This window comes from Aethalodelphis obliquidens, unplaced genomic scaffold (genome assembly GCF_003676395.1).
Source record: "Aethalodelphis obliquidens isolate GAN/ISIS:26980383/991018 unplaced genomic scaffold, ASM367639v1 scaffold99, whole genome shotgun sequence".
NCBI lineage: Eukaryota > Metazoa > Chordata > Mammalia > Artiodactyla > Delphinidae > Aethalodelphis > Aethalodelphis obliquidens.
Genome location: NW_020838043.1, coordinates 2,973,817 through 2,996,410, shown reverse-complemented (window position 1 = coordinate 2,996,410; position 22,594 = coordinate 2,973,817). Strand labels below are relative to the sequence as shown.

Here is a 22,594-nt window from a genome sequence, read left to right as displayed (position 1 = left end):
TTAGTGTGCCACGGCTGGCCGGGAGGGAGTACGGGGAAAAGTCTGGAGCTGCCGAAGAGGCAAGAGACTTTTCCTTCCCTCTTTGTTTCCTGGTGCGGGAGGAGAGGGGATGAAGAACGCTGCTTAAAGGAGCTCCAGGAACGGGCGCGAGCCGCGGCTAAAAGCGTGGACCCCAGAGACGGGCATGAGACGCTAAGGCTGCTGCTGCTGCCACCAAGAAGCCTGTGTGCGAGCCTCAGTGTCACTATCCACCCCCCCTTCTAGGGAGCCTGTGCAGCCCGTCACTGCCAGGGTCCCAGGATCCCGGGACAACTCCCCCGGGAGAACGAACGGCACGCCTCAGGCTGGTGCACCGTCCCGCCGGCCTCTGCAGGCTCACCCCGCACTCCGTGCCCCTCCCTCCCCCAGGCCTGAGTGAGCCAGAGCCCCCGAATCAGCTGCTCCATTAACCCCGTCCCTTCTGAGTGAAGAACGGACGCCCTCCTGCGAACTACACGCAGAGGGGGGCCAAATCCAAAGCTGAGCACCTGGGAGCTGTGAGAACCAAGAATAGAAAGGGAAATCTCTCCCAGCTGCCTCAGAAGCAGCGGATTAAAGCTCCACAATCAACTTGATGTACCTGCATCTGTGGAATATATGAATAGACAACGAATCATCCCAAATTAAGGAGGTGGACTTTGAGAGCAAGATTTATGATTTTTTCCCCTTTTCCTCTTTTTGTGAGTGTGTATGTATATGCTTCTGTGTGAGATTTTGTCTGTATAGCTTTGCTTCCACCATTTGTCCTAGGGTTCTATCCATCCGTTTTTTTTCTCTTAATAATTATTTTTTATTTTAATAACTTTATTATATTTTATCTTTATTTTATTTTACTTTATCTTCTTTCTTTCTTTCTTCCTTCCTTCCCTCCTTCCTCCCTCCCTCCCTCTCTTTCTTTCTTTCTTTCTACTTCTACTAATTCTTTCTTTCTACTTTTTCTCCCTTTTATTCTGAGCCGTGTGGATGAAAGGCACTTGGTGCTGCAGCCAGGAGTCAGTGCTGTGCCTCTGAGGTGGGAGAGCCAACTTCAGAACACTGGTCCACAAGAAACCTCCCAGCTCCACATAATATCAAACGGCAAAAATCTCCCAGAGATCTCCATCTCAACACCAGCACCCAGCTTCACTCAACGACCAGCAAGCTACAGTGCTGGACATCCTATGCCAAACAACTAACAAGACAGGAACACAACCCCACCCATTAGCAGACAGGTTGCCTAACATCATAATAAGTCCACAGACACCCCAAAACACACCACCAGAGGTGGACCTCCTTATCAGAAAGACAAGATCAGGCCTCATCCACCAGAACACAGGCACTAATCCCCTCCACCAGGAAGCCTACACAACCCACTGAACCAACCTTAGCCACTGGGGACAGACACAAAAAACAACGGGAACTACGAACCTGCAGCCTGCAAAAAGGAGACCCCAAACACAGTAAGATAAGCAAAATGAGAAGACAGAAAAACACACAGCAGATGGAAGGAGCAAGATAAAAACCCACCAGACCTAACAAATGAAGAGGAAATAGGCAGTCTACCTGAAAAAGAATTCAGAATAATGATAGTAAAGATGATCCAAAATCTTGGAAACAGAATAGACAAAATGCAAGAAACATTTAACAAGGACCTAGAAGAGCTAAAGATGAAACAAACAATGATGAACAACACAATAAATGAAATTAAAAATACTCTAGATGGGATCAATAGCAGAATAACTGAGGCAGAAGAACGGAAAAGTGACCTGGAAGATAAAATAGTGGAAATAACTACTGTAGAGCAGAATAAAGAAAAAAGAATGAAAAGAACTGAGGACAGTCTCAGAGACCTCTGGGACAACATTAAACGCACCAACATTCAAATTATAGGGGTTCCAGAAGAAGAAGAGAAAAAGAAAGGGACTGAGAAGATATGTGAAGAGATTATAGTTGAAAACTTCCCTAATATGGGAAAGGAAATAGTTAATCAAGTCCAGGAAGCACAGAGAGTCCCATACAGGATAAATCCAAGGAGAAATACACCAAGACACATATTAATCAAACTGTCAAAAATTAAATACAAAGAAAACATATTAAAAGCAGCAAGGGAAAAACAACTAATAACACACAAGGGAATCCCCATAAGGTTAACAGCTGATCTCTCAGCAGAAACTCTGCAAGCCAGAAGGGACTGGCAGGACATATTTAAAGTGATGAAGGAGAAAAACCTGCAACCAAGATTACTCTACCCAGCAAGGATCTCATTCAGATTTGATGGAGAAATTAAAACCTTTACAGACAAGCAAAAGCTGAGAGAGTTCAGCACCACCAAACAAGCTTTACTACAACTGCTAAATGAACTTCTCTAGGCAAGAAACACAAGAGAAGGAAAAGACCTACAATAATGAACCCAAAACAATTAAGAAAATGGGAATAGGAACATACATATCGAGAATTACCTTAAATGTAAATGGACTAAATGCTCCCACCAAAAGACACAGATTGGCTGAATGGATACAAAAACAAGACCCATATATTTACTATCTACAAGAGACCCACTTCAGACCTAGAGACACATACAGACTGAAAGTAAGGGGATGGAAAAAGATATTTCATGCAAATGGAAACCAAAAGAAAGCTGGAGTAGCAATTCTCATATCAGACAAAATAGACTTTAAAATAAAGCCTATTAGAAGAGACAAAGAAGGACACTACATAATGATCAAGGGATCGATCCAAGAAGAAGATATAACAATTGTAAATATTTCTGCACCCAACATAGGAGCACCTCAATACATAAGGCAAATACTAACAGCCATAAAAGGGGAAATCAACAGTAACAAATTCATAGTAGGGGACTTTAACACCCCACTTTCACCAATGGACAGATCATCTAAAATGAAAATAAACAAGGAAACACAAGCTTTAAATGATACATTAAACAAGATGGACTTAATTGATATTTATAGGACATTCCATCCAAAAACAACAGAATACACAGTTTTCTCAAGTGCTCATGGAACACTCTCCAGGATAGATCATATCTTGGGTCACAAATCAAGCCTTGGTAAATTTAAGAAAACTGAAATTGTATCAAGTACCTTTTCCGACCACAACGCTATGAGACTAGATATCAATTACAGGAAAAGATGTGTAAAAAATACAAACACATGGAGGCTAAACAATACACTACTTAATAACGAAGTGATCACTGAAGAAATCAAAGAGGAAATAAAGAAATACCTAGAAACAAATTACAATGGAGACACGACGGCCCAAAATCTATGGGATGCAGGAAAACCAGTTCTAAGAGGGAAGTTTATAGCAATACAATCCTACCTTAAGAAACAGGTAACATCTCGAATAAACAACCTAACCTTGCACCTAAAGCAGTTAGAGAAAGAAGAACAAAAAAACCCAAAGTTAGCAGAAGGAAAGAAATCATAAAAATCAGATCAGAAATAAATGAAAAAGAAATGAAGGAAACGATAGCAAAGATCAATAAAACTAAAAGCTGGTTCTTTGAGAAGATAAACAAAATTGATAAACCATTAGCCAGACTCATCAAGAAAAAAAAGGAGAAGACTCAAAGCAATAGAATTAGAAATGAAAAAGGAGAAGTAACAACTGACACTGCAGAAATACAAAAGATCATAAGAGATTACTACAAGCAAATCTATGCCAATAAAATGGACAACCTGGAAGAAATGGACAAATTCTTAGAAATGCACAACCTGCCAAGACTCAATCGGAAGAAATAGAAAATATGAACAGACCAATCACAAGCACTGAAATTGAAACTGTGATTAAAAATCTTCCAACGAACAAAAGCCCAGGACCAGATGGCTTAACAGGCGAATTCTATCAAACATTTAGAGAAGAACTAACACCTAACCTTCTCAAACTCTTCCAAAATATAGCAGAGGGAGGAACACTCCCAAACGCATTCTACGAGGCCACCATCACCCTGATACCCAAATCAGACGAAGATTTCACAAAGAAAGAAAACTACAGGCCAATATCACTGATGAACATAGATGCAAAAATCCTCAACAAAATACTAGCAAACAGAATCCAACAGCACATTAAACGGATCATACACCATGATCAAGTGGGGTTTATTCCAGGAATGCAGGGATTCTTCAATATACGCAAATCAATCAACGTGATACACCATAGTAACAAACTGAAGGAGAAAAACCATATGATCATCTCAATAGATGCAGAGAAAGCTTTCGACAAAATTCAACACCCATTTATGATAAAAACCCTGCAGAAAGTAGGCACAGAGGGAACTTTCCTCAACATAATAAAGGCCATATATGACAAACCCACAGCCAACATCGTCCTCAATGGTGAAAAACTGAAAGCATTTCCACGAAGATCAGGAACAAGACAAGGTTGCCCACTCTCACCACTCTTATTCAACATAGTTTTGGAAGTCTTAGCCACAGCAATCAGAGAAGAAAAGGAAATAAAAGGAATCCAAATCAGAAAAGAAGAAGTAAAGCTGTCACTGTTTGCAGATGACATGATACTATACATAGAGAATCCTAAAGATGCTACCAGAAAACTACGAGAGCTAATCAATGAATTTGGTAAAGTAGCAGGATACAAAATTAATGCACAGAAATCTCTGGCATTCCTATACACTAAGGATGAAAAATCTGAAAGTGAAATCAAGAACACACTCCCATTTACCACTGCAATGAAAAGAATAAAATATCTAGGAATAAACCTACCTAAGGAGACAAAAGACCAGTATGCAGAAAATTATAAGACACTGATGAAAGAAATTAAAGATGATACAAATAGATGGAGAGATATACCATGTTCTTGGATTGGAAGAATCAACATTGTGAAAATCACTCTACTACCCAAAGCAATCTACAGATTCAATGCAATCCCTATCCAACTACCACTGGCATTTTTCACACAACTAGAACAAAAAATTTCACAATTTGTATGGAAACACAACAGACCCCGAATAGCCAAAGCAATCTTGAGAATGAAAAACAGAGCTGGAGGAATCAGGCTCCCTGACTTCAGACTATACTACAAAGCTACAGTAATCAAGACAGTATGGTACTGGCACAAAGACAGAAATATAGATCAATGGAACGGGATAGAAAGCCCAGAGATAAACCCACGCACATATGGTCACCTTATCTTTGATAAAGGAGGCAGGAATGTACAGTGGAGAAAGGACAGCCTCTTCAATAAGTGGTGCTGGGAAAACTGGACAGGTACATGTAAAAGTATGAGATTGGATCACTCCCTAACACCATACACAAAAATAAGCTCAAAATGGATTAAAGACCTAAACGTAAGGCCAGAAACTATCAAACTCTTAGAGGAAAACATAGGCAGAACACTCTATGACATAAATCACAGCAAGATCCTTTTTGACCCACCTCCTAGAGAAATGGAAATGAAAACAAAAATAAACAAATGGGACCTAATGAAACTGAAAAGCTTTTGCACAGCAAAGGAAACCATAAACAAGACCAAAAGACAACCCTCAGAATGGGAGAAAATATTTGCAAATGAAGCAACTGACAAAGGATTAATCTCCAAAATTTACAAGCAGCTCATGCAGCTCAATAACAAAAAAACAAACAACCCAATCCAAAAATGGGCAGAAGACCTAAATAGACATTTCTCCAAAGAAGATATACAGACTGCCAACAAACACATGAAAGGATGCTCAACATCACTAATCATTAGAGAAATGCAAATCAAAACTACAATGAGATATCATCTCACACCAGTCAGAATGGCCATCATCAAAAAATCTAGAAACAATAAATGCTGGAGAGGGTGTGGAGAAAAAGGAACCCTCTTGCACTGTTGGTGGGAATGTAAATTGATACAGCCACTGTGGAGAACAGTATGGAGGTTCCTTAAAAAACTACAAATAGAACTACCATATGACCCAGCAATCCCACTACTGGGCATATACCCCGAGAAACCCATAATTCAAAGAGTCATGTACCAAAATGTTCATTGCAGCTCTATTTACAATAGCCCAGAGATGGAAACAACCTAAGTGTCCATCATCGGATGAAAGGATAAAGAAGATGTGGCACATATATACAATGGAATATTACTCAGCCATAAAAAGAAACGAAATTGAGCTATTTGTAATGAGGTAGATAGACCTAGAGTCTGTCATACAGAGTGAAGTCAGAAAGAGAAAGACAAATACCTTATGCTAACACATATATATGGAATTTAAGAAAAAAAAATGTCATGAAGAACCTAGGGGTAAGACAGGAATAAAGACACAGACCTACTGGAGAATGGTCTTGAGGATATGCGGAGGGGGAAGGGTAAGCTGTGACAAAGCGAGAGAGAGACATGTACTTATATACACTACCAAACGTAAGGTAAATAGCTAGTGGGAAGCAGCCACATAGCACAGGGAGATCAGCTCGGTGCTTTGTGACCACCTGGAGGGGTGGAATAGGGAGGGTGGGAGGGAGGGAGACGCAAGAGGGAAGAGATATGGGAACATATGTATATATATAACTGCTTCACTTCGTTATAAAGCAGAAACTAACACACCATTGTAAAGCAATTATACTCCAATAAAGATGTAAGAAAAAAAAACCAAAAAAAAAAAAAAAAAGGAATGCCTATGTTGCGTTGTAGCAGAACTGACTATTCTGTAAAGATTAAATGTTAGGATGCATATGATAACATTCTTGGTACAATATTTACACGTTGTGGGCATCCACGCAGGCTGATTTTCCTCCATTCAGGAAGCCATTCAATCAAATAGGAAGTATCTTTTCAGTCAGCATTAATATGGGTCACACTTCATCATCAGGTGAGGGGACAGGATCATTGGTTGTGGGCTGCTGGGGGCTGCTCTGTCTATTCCATTTACCAGTGCACCCCGATGGGATGTGTGCTGCTTAGTACCTAAGCTTTGTCTCAGACTCCCAACTCACACTCTATACTCGACTTGGGGTTTGGACTGGGAGTCAGTCCTTGAAGCCAGCTCCCACTTAGATCCCACCCACAGGGACACTGGAGGGAGACTAGAAGGCTGGAAGAGAGGAGGCAGGGTTGCTCCTTCCTGTATGTTTGTTGTTCTGCTTTTCATCCTGGCAGTGGTCCTTTGGTTCAGCCTCCAGTTTGTTTGTTAGTTTTTTGACACAGCCAGCTCCAGCTGGGCAGCCCCCACTCCTCGGAGGTCCACACCCAGCTCACATCGGCCTTTCTCTAAGCTTCTAGAGCTCTACGCTTTCTTCCCTAAAGGTCGTGGTTGCTTCCTTTGGTTTTTTGATTATTTTTATTTTTATTTATTTTGGGCTGCGTTGGGCATTCATTGCTGCATCCGGGCTTTCTGTAGTTGCGGCAAACGGGGGCTACTCTTCGTTGAGGTGCGCGGGCTTCTCATTGCGGGGGCTTCTCTCGTTGCGGAGCATGGGCTCTAGGCACGTGGGCTTCAGTAGTTGTGGCACGCAGGCTCAGTAGTTGTGCCGCATGGGCTCTAGAGCGCAGGCTCAGTAGCTGTGGCGCACGGGCTTAGTTGCTCCGCGGCATGTGGGATCTTCCCGGACCAGGGCTTGAAACCGTGTACCCTGCATCGGCAGGTGGATTCTTAACCACTGCACTGCCAAGGAAGCCCGATGGGGCCCAGTTTGAAGATGGTTTCTTTCTCCAAAATCAACAGTCTTATAACCTTCTATTTATTCCATTTGCTATGGAGTCTGTACTTCTCACAAATCTTCCTCTTTCACACCTTTATTTCTCTCCCCAGTTAAGAAAAGTCATATAAAACCCTTTTCCTAGTAGTCATCTTGAGTTTATGCTAAGCCTATACATTTGAATAAGTGCATAAAGACACATGTAATGAAATGAGATTTTGGGGGACCTTGAGAGGGAGGGGGTGTATTTTGCACATGAAGGGATGTCAGTCACTGGGGGCCAGTGGGAAGACTGTACCAGGCAGCTTCTGACCAGGCTCCCAATCATCCCCACCTTCCAGTAGCCAGGCCCTTATGCTATTCACTTCCCTTGAGTGTGGTCTGTATCTAGTGACTTGCTTCTTACAAATGGAGTATGGTCGAAGTATGGATGTCACTTCTGAGATTAGGTTACAAATCGACTCTGGCTTCCATCTTTCTAGCTGTCACTTGCTCGCTCTTATGGAAGCCAGCTGCCACTCTGTGAACTGCCCTATGAAAAGGCAAATCTTTAGAAACAGAAAGTAGATTAGTTGTTAGCTGCGGGTGGGAACACGGAATAAATAAATAGCCCTGAGGGTTCTAATAGGGGTCACGAAAATGTCCTAATACTGGATTATGGTGATGGTTACACATCTTGGTAAATTTACAAAAAATCATTCAATTTTACACCCTTACATGGGTGAATTTTATGGTATGTAAAATATACCTTAATAAAGTTGTTTAAAAAAAATTAAGAAAGCTAGTACTATAATAAGTGCAATAAAATCCTGATAAATCAAATGAGATGATCATTTATTTGGTCATAATAACTATAAGCCTCAACAGAATCTTAACACTGAACAACAGAATCGTAACACTTACTTAATGAACAGTTACAAACATTATGAAAAATATTGGTGATCCCTGTACCTATAGATACATGTGAGAAGGAAAATGGAACATACAAAAATAAAAAAGTTGGAACTGCAATCTTACCAAGTAAGGTTTCTGAATAAATTTTCTAAAATTTGATTTTACCAAACATGTAGATTTTTGGAATCCATCAACATGAGTATTCTTCAACCTTGTAAAACTGGAATGCTGATCACTCCTAATAAAATGAAAGAGAGAAAATAAGAATCTTTTATTAGTTTACATTTATCCAACAAATAAACAAGAGAAATCAAATTACACCCTTTGGAAACAATTAAAGCAGCGCAACAGTAAAAAAAAAAATCTCAATGATCTATCACTACTAAAATTACAAATAATATTTACCAGGGCTAAAACTCTCATTTTTCAAAAAACATTATTTAGCCAAGTTGGCAGTTAGCGATAGGGGGAAAACCATATTCCTAGGACCAGGGTTCTTAATCTGGAGTCCAAGGACAGGCTTCCTAGGGCTGTAACCCCCGAAACCATACATATGTAGAACACATGTTTCCTGAGGGAAGATAGTCACGGCTCTTGAACCTTTGGCAGCACGGGACAGCCCCCCTTGCCAAGAGACTCAGTGGTGAAAGCTCCAGGGAAGAGGCCAGTGAGTGGCTCAGGCCTGCTCACTGGCAGAGCTGGAGCCTCTGATACTGCTGGCTCCCCTCTCCTGTTGTAGTGAGGCCCAGAGGCCGCCAAGGGCTATTCCTGGCCAGCCCTACCTGGGAGGGAGCTCCTTCCTTGGGCTTCTTTCTCCTCTAACCCCGGGGCCTCATTCCCACAGCCCTTGGGGGGTCCTCTCCCCGTCACATCCCACCTCTCCCACAGTGGTCCTCAGACCCTTCCTGCTCTGTGGCGAACAAACGGCTCACGGCTTCGGCCCTGCTACACTCCTCCCACAGGACCCCAGTGACATGGGGACAAAATCCACACTCCTCCTCACTGACCCCCAAGACTCTTCCGGCGCACGCCCTTGCAGCCTTGCCAGCTGCTCCATCCCAATCTCTGCAACACCCACACCGAGCTGCGGGAACATCACCTCCATGCGGCTCTCGGCACACACCACAACCTCGCCTGCCTCTACGCACTGGCCCATTGGGTGCCTTCTGCTGTAATTTCATTCCAACTCAGATCAACCTCAAGATTTAGCCCCACTTGCACCTGTTCCAAGGCTTTCCCAGACCCCTCTGAGGTGGACTAGGTGTCCCTGCTATGTGCACATGTGGCACTTTGGGGTCTTCACAAGTGTTTGTAACTAATAGTGCACCTTCTCACCAAGCAAGGTGCGATCCCTTCACAGGAGGCACTGCGGATGGTTCGTTCTGTGGTCCCAGCTCTGACCCTAGAATCTGACATGGAATAGCCACTCGGGATTTTTTGAAATGTTAAAAAAACCCATATTCTGTCAAAATGTTCATGATATGGTAGTAAGTCAAAAGAGTAGGGGGCGAAGTCAAATACTGAGAATAATTTCACTTGTTTAAAATATACACATATAGGGCTTCCCTGGTGGCGCAGTGGTTGAGAGTCCGCCTGCCGATGCAGGGGTCACGGGTTCGTGCCCCGGTCTGGGAAGATCCCACATGCCGCAGAGCGGCTGGGCCCATGAACCATGGCCACTGAGGCTGCGCGTCCGGAGACTGTGCTCCGCAACGGGAGAGGCCACAACAGTGAGAGGCTCGCGTACCCCCCGAAAAAAAAAAAAACAAAAAAACCACATATATGGCCAGAAAAAAAAATGATATGAAATGTACTAAATATTAACAGTAATCATCCCTGACTGGTGAAATTAAGAATGCCTTATATTTTTGTTTTTATACTTTACTATATTTTTCCAAATGTTCACCATTAACATGTACTATTTCTATAAACAAAACAATAGACTCTAAAAAGTCCTCTTTGCAAAGCATATATCTGATGAACGGGTAGTACCCAGAATATATAAAGAACCCTTACACCTCAATAATAAAAATATGATAATCCAATTTAAAAATTGGCAAAGGATTTGAATAGATATTTCTCCAAAGAAGACACACAAAAAGCACATGAAAAAATGCTCAATATCATTAGTCATCAGGGAAATGCAAATTGAAACTACAAGAAACTACTTAAAACCCACTAGGATGGCTATAATCAAAAAAATGACAACACCGGTGTTCATAACAGCATTATTCATAATAGCCAAAAGATGGAAACAACCCACATGTCCATCAACACAAAAATGGATAAACAAAATGTGGTGTATCCATACAATGGAATATTATTCAGCCTTATAAAGGAATTATTTTAATGAAATACTGACACATGATACAACATGGATGAAAACATGATGCCACGTGAAATAAGTCAGACTGAAAAGGAAAATTATTGCATGATTCTACTTATATATGTATGAGGTATTCAGAATAGGCAAATTCATAGCGATGGAAAGAATAGAGGCATCAGGGGCTGGGGGTTGGGAGTTACTGTTTAACTGGTACTGAATTTCTGTTTGAGAAGATGAAAAATTCTGGACGTGGGTAGTGGTGATGGTTGCACAACACTGTGAGTGTATTTAATGCCAATGAATTGTATGCTTAAAATGGTGCAAATTCAGTGTTCTAAGTCAGTGCTTAGAACACTGACTAGAACATAGACATTAATATATAAATATTTGTTGAATAGATGAATAAATGATCTTTATAAAGTTAACTCTAGTTCAGTAGATTACAGATTGTTACAACAGCAAAAATAAAAACTGATGTTTTCTATAACTTGCCTAGCTAAAAAGAAAATCTAGGCAGTTTGATGCCCTCTTGAAGTCTACTGATACTATTTTGAAGCTGCTTTATCCCACACATACCACGCCCGTATAACACAGCACCTCAATGACAGTGTAGGGAACTTAGTAATGCTGGTGACAAGAGGGAGAAACGGTGTGTCAGGAGGAGACACGGAGACTTTAGGGTAAGAGGCTGGTCGGAAGTGGGAAAAAATAGAGAACAACAGGGTCTTAGAGACAAGACAGAATGCCCCGGTGTGAGACTTGCTTGGGAAAGGTTTTAAGGTATCAGGGAATAAAAAGTGATCAAGATCTAAATGCATTACAATTTCAGTATCTTCTGTCCTGTCTACACCTTTGGGAAGTCTTCATTCATTCAACAAAGATGAATTGAGCCCAAGGCAGTAGGAATACAATGGTGAGCCAACATAGACACAGAGTCTGCATACAACTTTTAAGGGGGAAAAAAAAAATCACACAGAAGGGAAAGAGCTACGTCCTATGATTTATAATTTCCTTGTATTTCACTTCTTCTGTATTTCTATGGAAATCTATACACTGACTTGATTTAAAAGGTTTATGCAAAAATATTAATGAGGTCAATTTTGATAAATTGAATTTTTAAGATAAAAGGATAAAATATTTTTCTTATGTTAACAAGGAAACTGAATTAGGATAAAGTGAGAGATTAAAGCTTCCATATTATTTTTTTAAAAGGATAAACAATAACAACTTCTGGTGAGGATGTGTTAAAAATGGAACCTTCATACACTGCTGGTGGGAATGTAAAATGGTGCACCCACTGTGGAAATAGCCTGGCAGCTCATCAAAAAGTTAAACATAGTTATCATATGAACCAGCAATTCCAATCCTAGGTATATACAGAAGAAAAGTGAAAAATATATCCACACAAAAAATTGCATACAAATATTCACAGCACCATTATTCACAATAGCCAAAGAGTGGAAATAGCCCAAATATCCATCAACCGGTGAATGGATAAACAAAATGTGGTGTATCCACACAGTGGAAAGTTATTCAGCCATAAAAGGAATATTCATGCTACAACATGGGGCAACGTAAAAAACATACTACATGAAAGAAGCCCGTCACAAAAGGCCACCTGTTATATGATTGCAATTATATGTCAAGAATAGGCAAATCCATACAGACAGAGAGTAGATTAGTGGCTGTCAGGGGCTGGGAGGACGGAGAAATAGGGAGTGACAACTAATTGTACAGGGTTTCTTTTGGGGGTGATGAAAATGTTTCGAAATTAGATAGTGGTGATAGTTGCACAACTTTGTGATTATACTAAAAACTACTGAATTCTTCACTTTCAAAAGGTGAATTTTATGGTCAGTAATATCTGAATTAAAGAAAAACACTTCATAGCTCCACCATGCCACACCAGCCATCCAATACGAATAAAACAGTTCAACAGATCCAGAAAAAGACACCTTGCAGGAAGACATTTTTGCACCCTACAACGCCACCCTCAAAGCTAACATTAATAATACTTAATGCTGACCAACTTCTCTGTAGCTTACATGCATCACTTTACTTAATTTTCACCACTACCGTGAGGTAAGTATAATTCTTATCTCTATTTTACGCTGAGGAAACAGAGATTAAGTAACTTGCCCAAGGTCAGTCACATAGCTAGATATCTACAGAGCCAGGAGTTGAACTCAGGTGTTAACTCCATTGCTCAAGCTCTTCATCACCTCAAAGGGTAAAGATATATTCTGAGGCCATACATGGTCTTTATAATTTGTTGATTATCTTAAATCTGTTTTAAAAAACCTTTTTCTTGGTACACTGAGTTTCTCACACTTGCTGAGTAGTCAAGAAAAGCATGACTGAGAGCTTGTGTCACTAAAGAGCACAGTCATGCCGTGTCATATTAGGAAACTGGAGACTCACCCACCAAGGGACAAGATTTTAACTATTTTCAATTGTTTCATATGCCTCAGCACACAGTTTTGCTATCTTTTAATTAGTCCCAAACTTATTGTCAGTATCAAGTCCAGTTTTAAACAAGCTCCACGTATCTTGACCTAGTTAGCCATAGACATGACTTATAAGTCTAGTCAAGTATTTTAATTTTTGAAACTAAGGACTATGGAAAGAGAATTAGCACTGGTCCTTTCTATTCATACATTCCCACCTTCTGGGAGATCCAAATAGTTTGAGGACCCTTGAGTGAACTGGAAATTTTTTCCCATTAAATTATATCTCATAATCATATGAGGTCCCAGAGTTGCCATGAGTTCTACACAGTTCTCAGGACTAGGGATAAACTGGGACCAATCTAGAATACTCAGAGCCCCTAAAAAGAGGTACAGCGTTGGGAAAGAAAAACAAGGATCTACTGACAATCAATTTGCCACTCATGGCATAAGTACTTCACATGTGCCAGTTCATTTAATATTTATAACCTGTCCAACATAAATTGGTTATTCTCATTTTATAGAGGAAAAGGCTCCAGAAACTAGGCAAGTTTGCCCAGGAGCAAACAGCTTGTAAACTGGCAGAAGTAGGATTCAAACTCAGGTCTCTTCTGCATTTTCTACTACACCTGCCTCTGTTTCACGGACAGACATCCACAAAGAGTTCTGAAAGAGGACGGCACTGACCTCAGGAAATTTTGCAACATTCAAAGACTACCAGAATCTAAAGGGTAGAATGTGTCAGAGTTTCAATCAGCTCGAGCCAAATAGTCCATAAATTTGCTGGTCTTGGCTCCTGCTAATATTAAAAAAGCTACTACACTTCTCTCTAGATTACAAAGACATCAAATACTCACCTACCCCATAATTTTTATTGTTTCAATGAAATAGCATATGATGACCACTGAATAACTTTGAAACATTTTAACAGATTTCACTTAAACATGTAAAATGGATTTGAGGAATTAAAGTCCTACACTAAAGTGAAAATTACCATCACACACAGAAAATTGGAAAATATGCTAAAACCGAAAGCTGTCTGATAACAGGATGTTTTTCATCTACTGATTACCTCTCTGCAGCACTAGCTATGTGAAAAATGTGCTCATCTTCATTCTGTAACCGTTCTTTTCTCCTTCTTTCAATGTCATGTCGTAGGTCATTTGGATCTATTATTTTGACCAGAGTCTGAGGAATTTTGACAGAAGACAAACCATTCACATTACTGTTAGTTGCACAAAGACCATATCGAACAAGAACCTTAAGTAAAAGTCCTAAATAAGTTACCTTGTACTCATCCTGCTCATGCTAGTGTAAACTGATAAAAATATTTTGAGACACAATTGACAATACAGAGTCAGAAAAGTTCATAACACTGAACCAAGAATCCCACTTCTGGGATTCTATACCAAAGAAACGTCTATCTACCCAAGTATATTCAAAATATTATATTTTAAAAATAACCATAAAATGAAAGTAACTTAAGTGTGAAAAAAAATTTAAAGGAGAAGGGAAGAATAATTTTATGGTAAATTTAAGTCATAGGAGTAATGTACAAGCATTTAAATTATGATAATGTAGACTACGTGGAAGTAACCATGGAAAAACACTTACTGAATAGTTAATTAAAACTTACAAAGCCTCAATTATAAAAAGGTCATTGGGAGTTCAGAGATTTTACATAAAAGGAATGTTACTATAGTTTAAGTAAAAAGATAAAGCATCCAAAACTACATGTACTGTGGTAGTGTATGTTAAAGCGCTAGACATAAGACTGCAAGGAAAGATGATCAAATAAGATTTTGTCTTAAGTGGTTGAATTAGGGGTGATTTTTTTTAAATCCTCAAATTTCCTATAAGTTTATTATAGTCCTTTGATGAGCAGAAATTTTCTGAAAGTATCATTTATTCAATAAACTAACCTATCTCCATAAGTACAATAAAACTGTAACCATTCACAAGTGAAAATATTATTTATATATTCTATCACAAATGTATTAAAATCTCTCCTCTATAAAAACTCTTCACTCGCAATGAATAAATTAGCAGTTCTTTTAGAACTTGATATATTTCTTCTAAAACAAGAGCCAGTTTTCTTCCCCCTGGGCTAGTTAAGATAGTTTTTCTAATTAGCAAAGAAATGGCGGGGAGGGAGGTGTTATGGGTGGGAACAATTAAAAAAATTCAGGGGCTTCCCTGGTGGCACAGTGGTTGAGAGTCCGCCTGCCAGTGCAGGGGACGCGGGTTCGTGCCCCGGTCCGGGAAGATCCCATGTGCCGCGGAGCGGCTAGGCCCGTGAGCCATGCCCGCTGAGCCTGCGCGTCCAGAGCCTGTGCTCCGCAATGGGAGAGGCCACAACAGTGAGAGGCCCGCGTAAAAATTCAGTATTATTTCCATTATTTTTCTAGTTCATATTCCATAGAATGTTTCACACAATCTTCAGTAAACAGAAGAGCAGTGTCAAATGAAACTAAGTTCCTTTGCATTCATTCTACATACAACTTAAAAATATATCCCACATGACTGCTTTGGAAAAAACAGGTATCAAACATACTTTCTGCAAGCTTTACAGTGTGAAGTTTTGGAATGAACATTAAACACTACAATTTTATGTCAATTTTACAAAGCTGTTACCCTTAGGGATTGTCTCTCTTAGGGCATATTTTTGTCTTTTGCCAGTGTTCTCTCTGCAATCTTTTGATAACTAGAGTCACTTGGAGAGCTTTGTAAATTTCAGATTCCTGGGTCTCCATCATTCTTCCTCACCCACTTTAACTACCTTTTTTACTCCCAATGACCAGTTCCGTTTCCCATTAGTATACCAACAATAAGATAATCTCTCATCAAAAATTATATTCACTTACCTGTTCTGAATCATATACCATAGTTTGTTTACTCTGAAGCTCGGCCAAAGACATATCTATTCTCCTAAAATAATAAAGGCATATTACAATTAAATAATTATGTTATACACTGAAATCTTGACTCCATTATTACAGAATGGATTTTGAAATAACGCTGGTGTGTCTTGGAGGAAGAAAAAGAAATCTGCTACCAGGTAGTTTTTCACCTATATGGCAGTCTCCCAGGACATACATATCCTGTAAACAACATCACAGTGACGCCTCAGTGGTTCTCAAATCACTAGTCTGTGTAACCTTAAACTTGGCTCCGGTGATCTACCGCATTCTAACATTGATTCAACTCAGCTCACAAGACAGGGCGCACCACCTGTTTGGACAGGTGCCAGCAGAAGAAGACATAGGTTTTCATCCGGCTGCCCTCAGAACAGCCATTTCTGACCACATGAAGCAACCCATGATTTCAATGGCTCGACAACTGTCTTTCATCTTCCAGTGATAACTTCAGTAGGCAATTACTATAGACACAGCAGAATCAAAGTTAGGTAGGTAAATATTTTCAAAGTCCTACACATTTAAACAATGCTAGTCATGGCTTCAATATAACCTAGTCTATCAAAGTGCACTGGCCCAGTACCTGCTTGGGTTAGTCCTGTTTTTAGGCAGGAAATGCAGTTCTAGAGTCTACAACAAGCCCAGGAGGCAGGCAGCACCTTCCCACAATCTGTTCTGAGGCTCATTCCCATGAGTTAAATGGGCATACAATAATCACTCATTACCTGTGAATTTCTGGATCTGAGTTCAATTTAAATTCATTTACATCTGCAGCTTGTGTAACTTGCATTTTTGAGAAACGCTCATGTAGAGTAATTCCAAGTGATGGAAAATAATCTGCTGCAAAAGGGAAAAAAAAGTTTTATCTCAATGTAAAACTGATTCCACTTAAAAGATTATATATAATAAGCACAGGAAGAAGGGACTATTAAAAAACATCCAACCTGTTTTCTCTTGAAAACATATGGGACCTAAGCTTATTCCACAGACTAATTTGTAGTGCTCACACACTTTCCCAAGCCCAAGCAACAGTAAACGGATTTATGAACCCAAAGATTCTGTTCCTATTTAACATGTCTGCTTACTTGCCAGGGGGAAAAGACAGTGGCTCTCTCAAAGAGAGGACAGGACCTTTCTTCTCCTAGGTAAGATCTTCCTACATCTGGGAAGTAAAGCTGGTATACAGCTCTACTCTTCACCTAGAGTAAAAAATAACTCCAAAAACAACCCTGAAACATCAAAACAATTCTGAACAAATGTTAAATGTTATGTTTACATATCACAGAAGGCCTCCTAATGCCATTTTACTTTAACATTAACTGAAGTTCATGAAGACATTCTGAAAGCGGCTATGCTACAAGCTTTTAACAGAATAAAGAGAAAGATAATACACTTGACCCATGAGAATGCTAAAGCAATCCTTTTCCCTAACTTACTGTTCCTGTTCCGGGACGATCTCCTGAATTTTTCTACAATACCAGCTCCCTGTCTGCCAAGAATCACACTTCTTTTGGGTAAGAGGGGCTGGAATTGAGAAGGTGAACTGTTTCAAACTGCATGCTTTAAAGTAAATATGTGCCTTAGTTTGAGGGCTGCAAAGAAAATAATTCATTTGCAAAATATGTTTTATGAAGGTAAAAAAGATTAACACAGTTATCTAGTAAGAAATATAAAATTATAAATTTTGAAATTCTCGAAAGACCCCAGTTTATAATACCCACAACTGCCTTATTTATGCAGCATCAATAAGGAAAGTTATTTTACATGACTAAATTATCCAATTAATGGAAACTGGCCAGAAGCAAAAGCAAAACACAACAGCTCAATGTAAACCTTTGAAGTATTTATTATGCAATGTCCTGATGTCATCATGTATAACAAATCAAACTGGAATCTTCTATTGATCGCTTAGCATCACCCTTATGGCACAAAGTCCCAGTAATGCCCTCAGGGGCTTTAAGAATACGACCAAATGACCTATACTTCCAAATTTCTTGAGTTTCTTGAGTTTCATATCTGGTTTTTGTTATTTCCTCCTTCCTATTCAGTTATCAGTTATTGTTTCTTTCTGCTCTCAGTACACCTGTCTTTTGCAGTAGCCAACCTCTTCCTTTATAACTTTCAATTTGTAATCTACTATGAGTTGAAGCATCAAGTTATTGGAACTACATATAAAGAACAACTAGGCTTGAATTAATACGTGCTACTCTCTTCACCAGATTTCCTAATTAATGATCTAACTTATAATGAAATATTAATTACTACTACAATATCACAGATATTTACCTATGTCTCGTGAAAAGTCAGTACATTATTTTTGTGTTATCCCTAATGTATGTGTGAAATATACCAACCTTTAACTTGATGGATTATAGTTATGATTTCCTGAGCAAATTCTCCTGTAGGTTTGTTTTCAGTATTCTGAGTTGAGTCAAGATGTTCAAACACTGGATGAAAGTTTTCACTTTTCCTGCCAACAGCAACCAAATCATGTGACATCTGTCTCTCTGTGGAATAGCTAGAAGCAACCCTAGAATAATTTGTAAATGTTTAACTAAATTTGAGACTATTTTACTGAGAAAATAACTTTAAAAGTTAATCAAGATAGCTATAAAACTAAAAAGATGTCTATCTTTTCTTATAATTAAGGCACTAAATTGTATGCCATAAAACATGTACAATAATGAGTAGGAGAAAATAGCTATAGGTACACGGTTTTCAGTTCTCCTTTTCAAATCAGAGATCATTAAATATTTGCCACTTTAATAATAAAATCCTCAAAGTTCTAAGCTAAACAATTTTTACTTCAAAAAATACAGCAAGGCATTGAAGACACTCAATATGCAAAAAGTAATCATTATTTTCTACTCCCAAATGTCCATAAAATTGTAAAGCCAGCAAGCTTACACTATCTTGAAATACTACCATACTTTAAAAGCTGATATCAAACATAATAACGTCTCTGACTTCATAAAAGTCCTTAAAACTCCATGTCAGTAATGAGAAGCTGAGAATAGTATTTTGAAATCAAATTCTGTTGAGATTAATTTAATCACTTACAAAGTCTCACTGAACTCTCAGAAAATAGTCTTAGTTGTTATCACAGTTATGATCATTAGGAGCAATGACAGTGTTTACCCTAAATATATCCTTAAAGAAATACTACCATTTATTATGTAACCCCAACCATCTTACCATTTTAATGCTTTCTGAATCTTTACAACTTTCATTAAGAGCTTTCCTGACCTTTAAGTACCATTATAAAGCCATGATTATGACATATAACTAACAATTATTCATGCCAAACAAAGGGGCTCAGAGCTTACAAACATTATCTCATTTAATCTTTGCAATAGCTCTATGGGGAGGTGTCATGATATCGAGACAATGGATGTCTTGGTTGTTTTGCTTTTCATCCCAGAGGTTAAGCATTCCTATGAACATAATCCTTCCAAATGTCTTAGTGGGAAAGTTTACTTTATTCCAATAATGCTACTCCTGCTTAAAACTACTCATATTCTTCATCTGGAGGCAGTTTATGCGTCACAGAAGAAAATGCCTCATTATTTATATTTATTCCTCATTTTGGACCCAAAATGGCACTAACCAGCTTATACCCATCTTACTCCTCTGCATTTAACTCTGAATAGCTTTTGGCTCTTCCCGAAACACAAGTTTCAGGAGTTGACGTGTGAGCTAGGCTTTGAAGGTTGGTGTGTTTTAGACATGTGGAGATGAGATGAAAGACGTTTTACGTTTATAGGTTAACAAAGGCAGAAAACACACCTAGGAACTTTGAGCTGTGTGATCTGAGCAGTCTGGGGAAAGGTAGGAGGGCAGGAGGTGTGAAGGTAAGACGCCACACTGCCAGCCTGATGTGACAGGATTAGCTGATGGGAGAGGGTGGGAGGCTCAGTTCTGGCCGCCAGAGGACTGCCTTCTATCAGGTGTCTTGGAAGGGTGTTGCGGTTGACAAGGCCAGTTAGGGGACTTTTGTGAAAAAAGTAATGAGATGCTGAATTAAGGGAGTGTCAGTCTCCCTAATCCTTTTACCTCAACTCCAAAAATTCTACATGTGTTCTTAGGAAGACATGAGCAAACTAATGACTCGGAAAGTGCTTTGTGATAGTTATTAGCTGGAAGAAAACCGAGAAAGGAAAACTTTACATGTGTCATACAGATTTTGTTATCTATTATAAGCTTCCAGAGGGCAGGGGATTATCCATTAGTTTTGGTGGTTGGGTTTTTGTTACTGTTGTTTTGCCAAGCAGTTGGTTTTGTGGATGGATTTTAATGTGTAGAAGAGGAAATTAAGGTTTAATGTAGCTTTTTAATGTTTTCTTAGTTATTATGCACAACACTCAAGTGAATGTCAGGGGAAATATCCTTAAACAGAGAAGGAAAACTCGGGTGGAGTGGTGGGAGGGAACAGAGAACCTGGAAGATTTAATCAGACCGGAAGTAGATGTAGTATTAGAATACAGGTGTTGGCTATATTTTAATTTTTAAAACTGTCTAAAATGCATCTCAAATGAGAACATTTGATCTTTTCAGCTTAACTATTGTATTGGGGGTATTTTGTGAAACTGTTAACTTGTTGATCAGTAATGTCATGGGAAATATAAAAAGGAAAATATGAACAAAGAGGTGATTAAATTTATAAATGGAAATACCTAGAACATTTTGCACTCTAAAGTTTCTAGAAACTTTTCCTTATAGCAAAAGTATAATTATTTTTAAAAGACTAAATTTCAGGTTATACTATTTTCATGTGTATTTTCTCGAAGGATGATCACTGATATTTTTTTATTAAAAATATTGTTGTGGGGTGTCTCTAGAGCACATTTTTTAACTGATAACAAGTTTAAACACTAAAATTTCAGGAATTAAGTGTAGCTTCAGAGTATACCACAGCACTCCTATGAACTGAGAGTTGGACTTGGAGTGGGGATGAGAGTTAGGCCAGTAATAAAAAATTAGAAGTAAATTTTACTAATTATCTGGTAAAAAATTAGAAGCCTTTATCAGCTGGTTTCGTCTTGGGAGAAACTGAGACTGCAATAAAAACCATTATCAACTGATTTCCCCTTATAGATAGATCATTTTTATAGTTCCATTTAAACATCTTATTTTTCTCCTGTAAAAAAAATTTTAAAGCTGTTTTTTGGGTATGGAACACGCTTTTTGTACCATTAAACCCCTTTAAACAGAGAGCATTTGTAATTCTTTTGTTAGTGGAGGTTGTTACAGGGCCATTCTAGCTTCTAGCATTCTAGCTTCTAGACATTTCACTAAATGTCTCTTACTAGTTATCAGATACACAGTGAGAAGCTTGGAGCAAATTAGGAGGAGAGAAAGGATATGGGCCTTCTAATGAAAGTCTTTCTGATGAGTCAAGGAAACCACATCAGTGGCATCAACCTGCGGCATAATCACTCCTCCATGTTTCTGCCTTGGCAGGGAGTCGTCTCGACAGGTCTGGTTTGAGAGCAGGGAGCATGAAAAGTCAGATGGAAGCTTTTCCTCTGAGAAGTTAAAAATAGGCACTCAAAACCATCTTGTTAGAGGAGTTTAATTTTTTAAAGAATATCTGTAAGCCCCTCATAACCGTGGAGCGGTTTTGGATATATGGCTGTTAGTGACGTAAATAAATAAGTAAATACATACACGTGTACACCCACACCCCAAAATGTATCCATCTGATTGATTTTTGTTATATGAAGAGGTATTATTTTTTTCTTGTGGTGCTGCTATTTAAGACATATCTCAGGGCTCTCTTCTGGATTTATCTTCAGAGCCTGAAACATCATCATGAAGAACCCTAGCAGCTGTAAATCTCAATTCTTTGGATGGTGGAGTCGCACACCACCTCACACATTCACTCCACTGTGCCGTGGTATTACCAACGTCATCCCATGGTCTATCAGACCAGAGGAGAAGAAACCTAATCCTATGTGGATCCATAGTCCCAGGGCACCCTAACAGATTGTCTCACAGGGTAGGTCCTCAAAAAATACCCGCTGAAGGAATACATGATAAAATGGAAAATGACTTGGACAATATGAAGTGGTGAGTTTCAGCTAAAAAGATGACAGACTTAAAATTGTGAGGCCAATTTAATTTTGTTTTTTAACTTTCTTAGCTTACTTTAAAATTTTTTACTTAGTTTAGACCAATTTAAAATTTTTCATTTTTTATAATAGAAAATCTCAAATATATACAAAAGTTCAGAGGATCCTATGATGAATCTGTCAAGCCAGCTTCAACAGTTATCAACATATGACCAATTGAAGCAGACTCGCAGAGCCAGGAAGAACTACCGGTTAATTTGGGCCC

General features: G+C 39.0%; 1 protein-coding gene across 25 annotated transcripts in view; it reads right to left on the bottom strand.

The window, feature by feature from the left end:
* Window positions 1–22,594, bottom strand: part of BCLAF3 (BCLAF1 and THRAP3 family member 3) — a 79,807-nt gene that overhangs the window by 17,778 nt on the left and 39,435 nt on the right. For 17 of the 25 annotated variants that reach the window (XR_003430670.1, XM_027096140.1, XM_027096147.1 and 14 more), the window contains 5 exons: window positions 18,613–18,788; window positions 16,984–17,098; window positions 16,208–16,271; window positions 14,416–14,531; window positions 8,694–8,808 (listed from right to left, as the gene is read on the bottom strand). Coding sequence is in view for 22 of the 25 variants with exons in the window: in XM_027096140.1 (XP_026951941.1) it covers window positions 8,694–8,808; window positions 14,416–14,531; window positions 16,208–16,271; window positions 16,984–17,098; window positions 18,613–18,788 (586 nt within the window). In the remaining 3 variants the exon portion in view is untranslated. Of the gene's footprint in view, window positions 1–8,045; window positions 8,225–8,693; window positions 8,809–14,415; window positions 14,532–16,207; window positions 16,272–16,983; window positions 17,099–18,612; window positions 18,789–22,594 lie in introns of those variants that run through there. The other 8 variants (XR_003430671.1, XR_003430672.1, XM_027096152.1 and 5 more) reach the window with 8 other exon arrangements.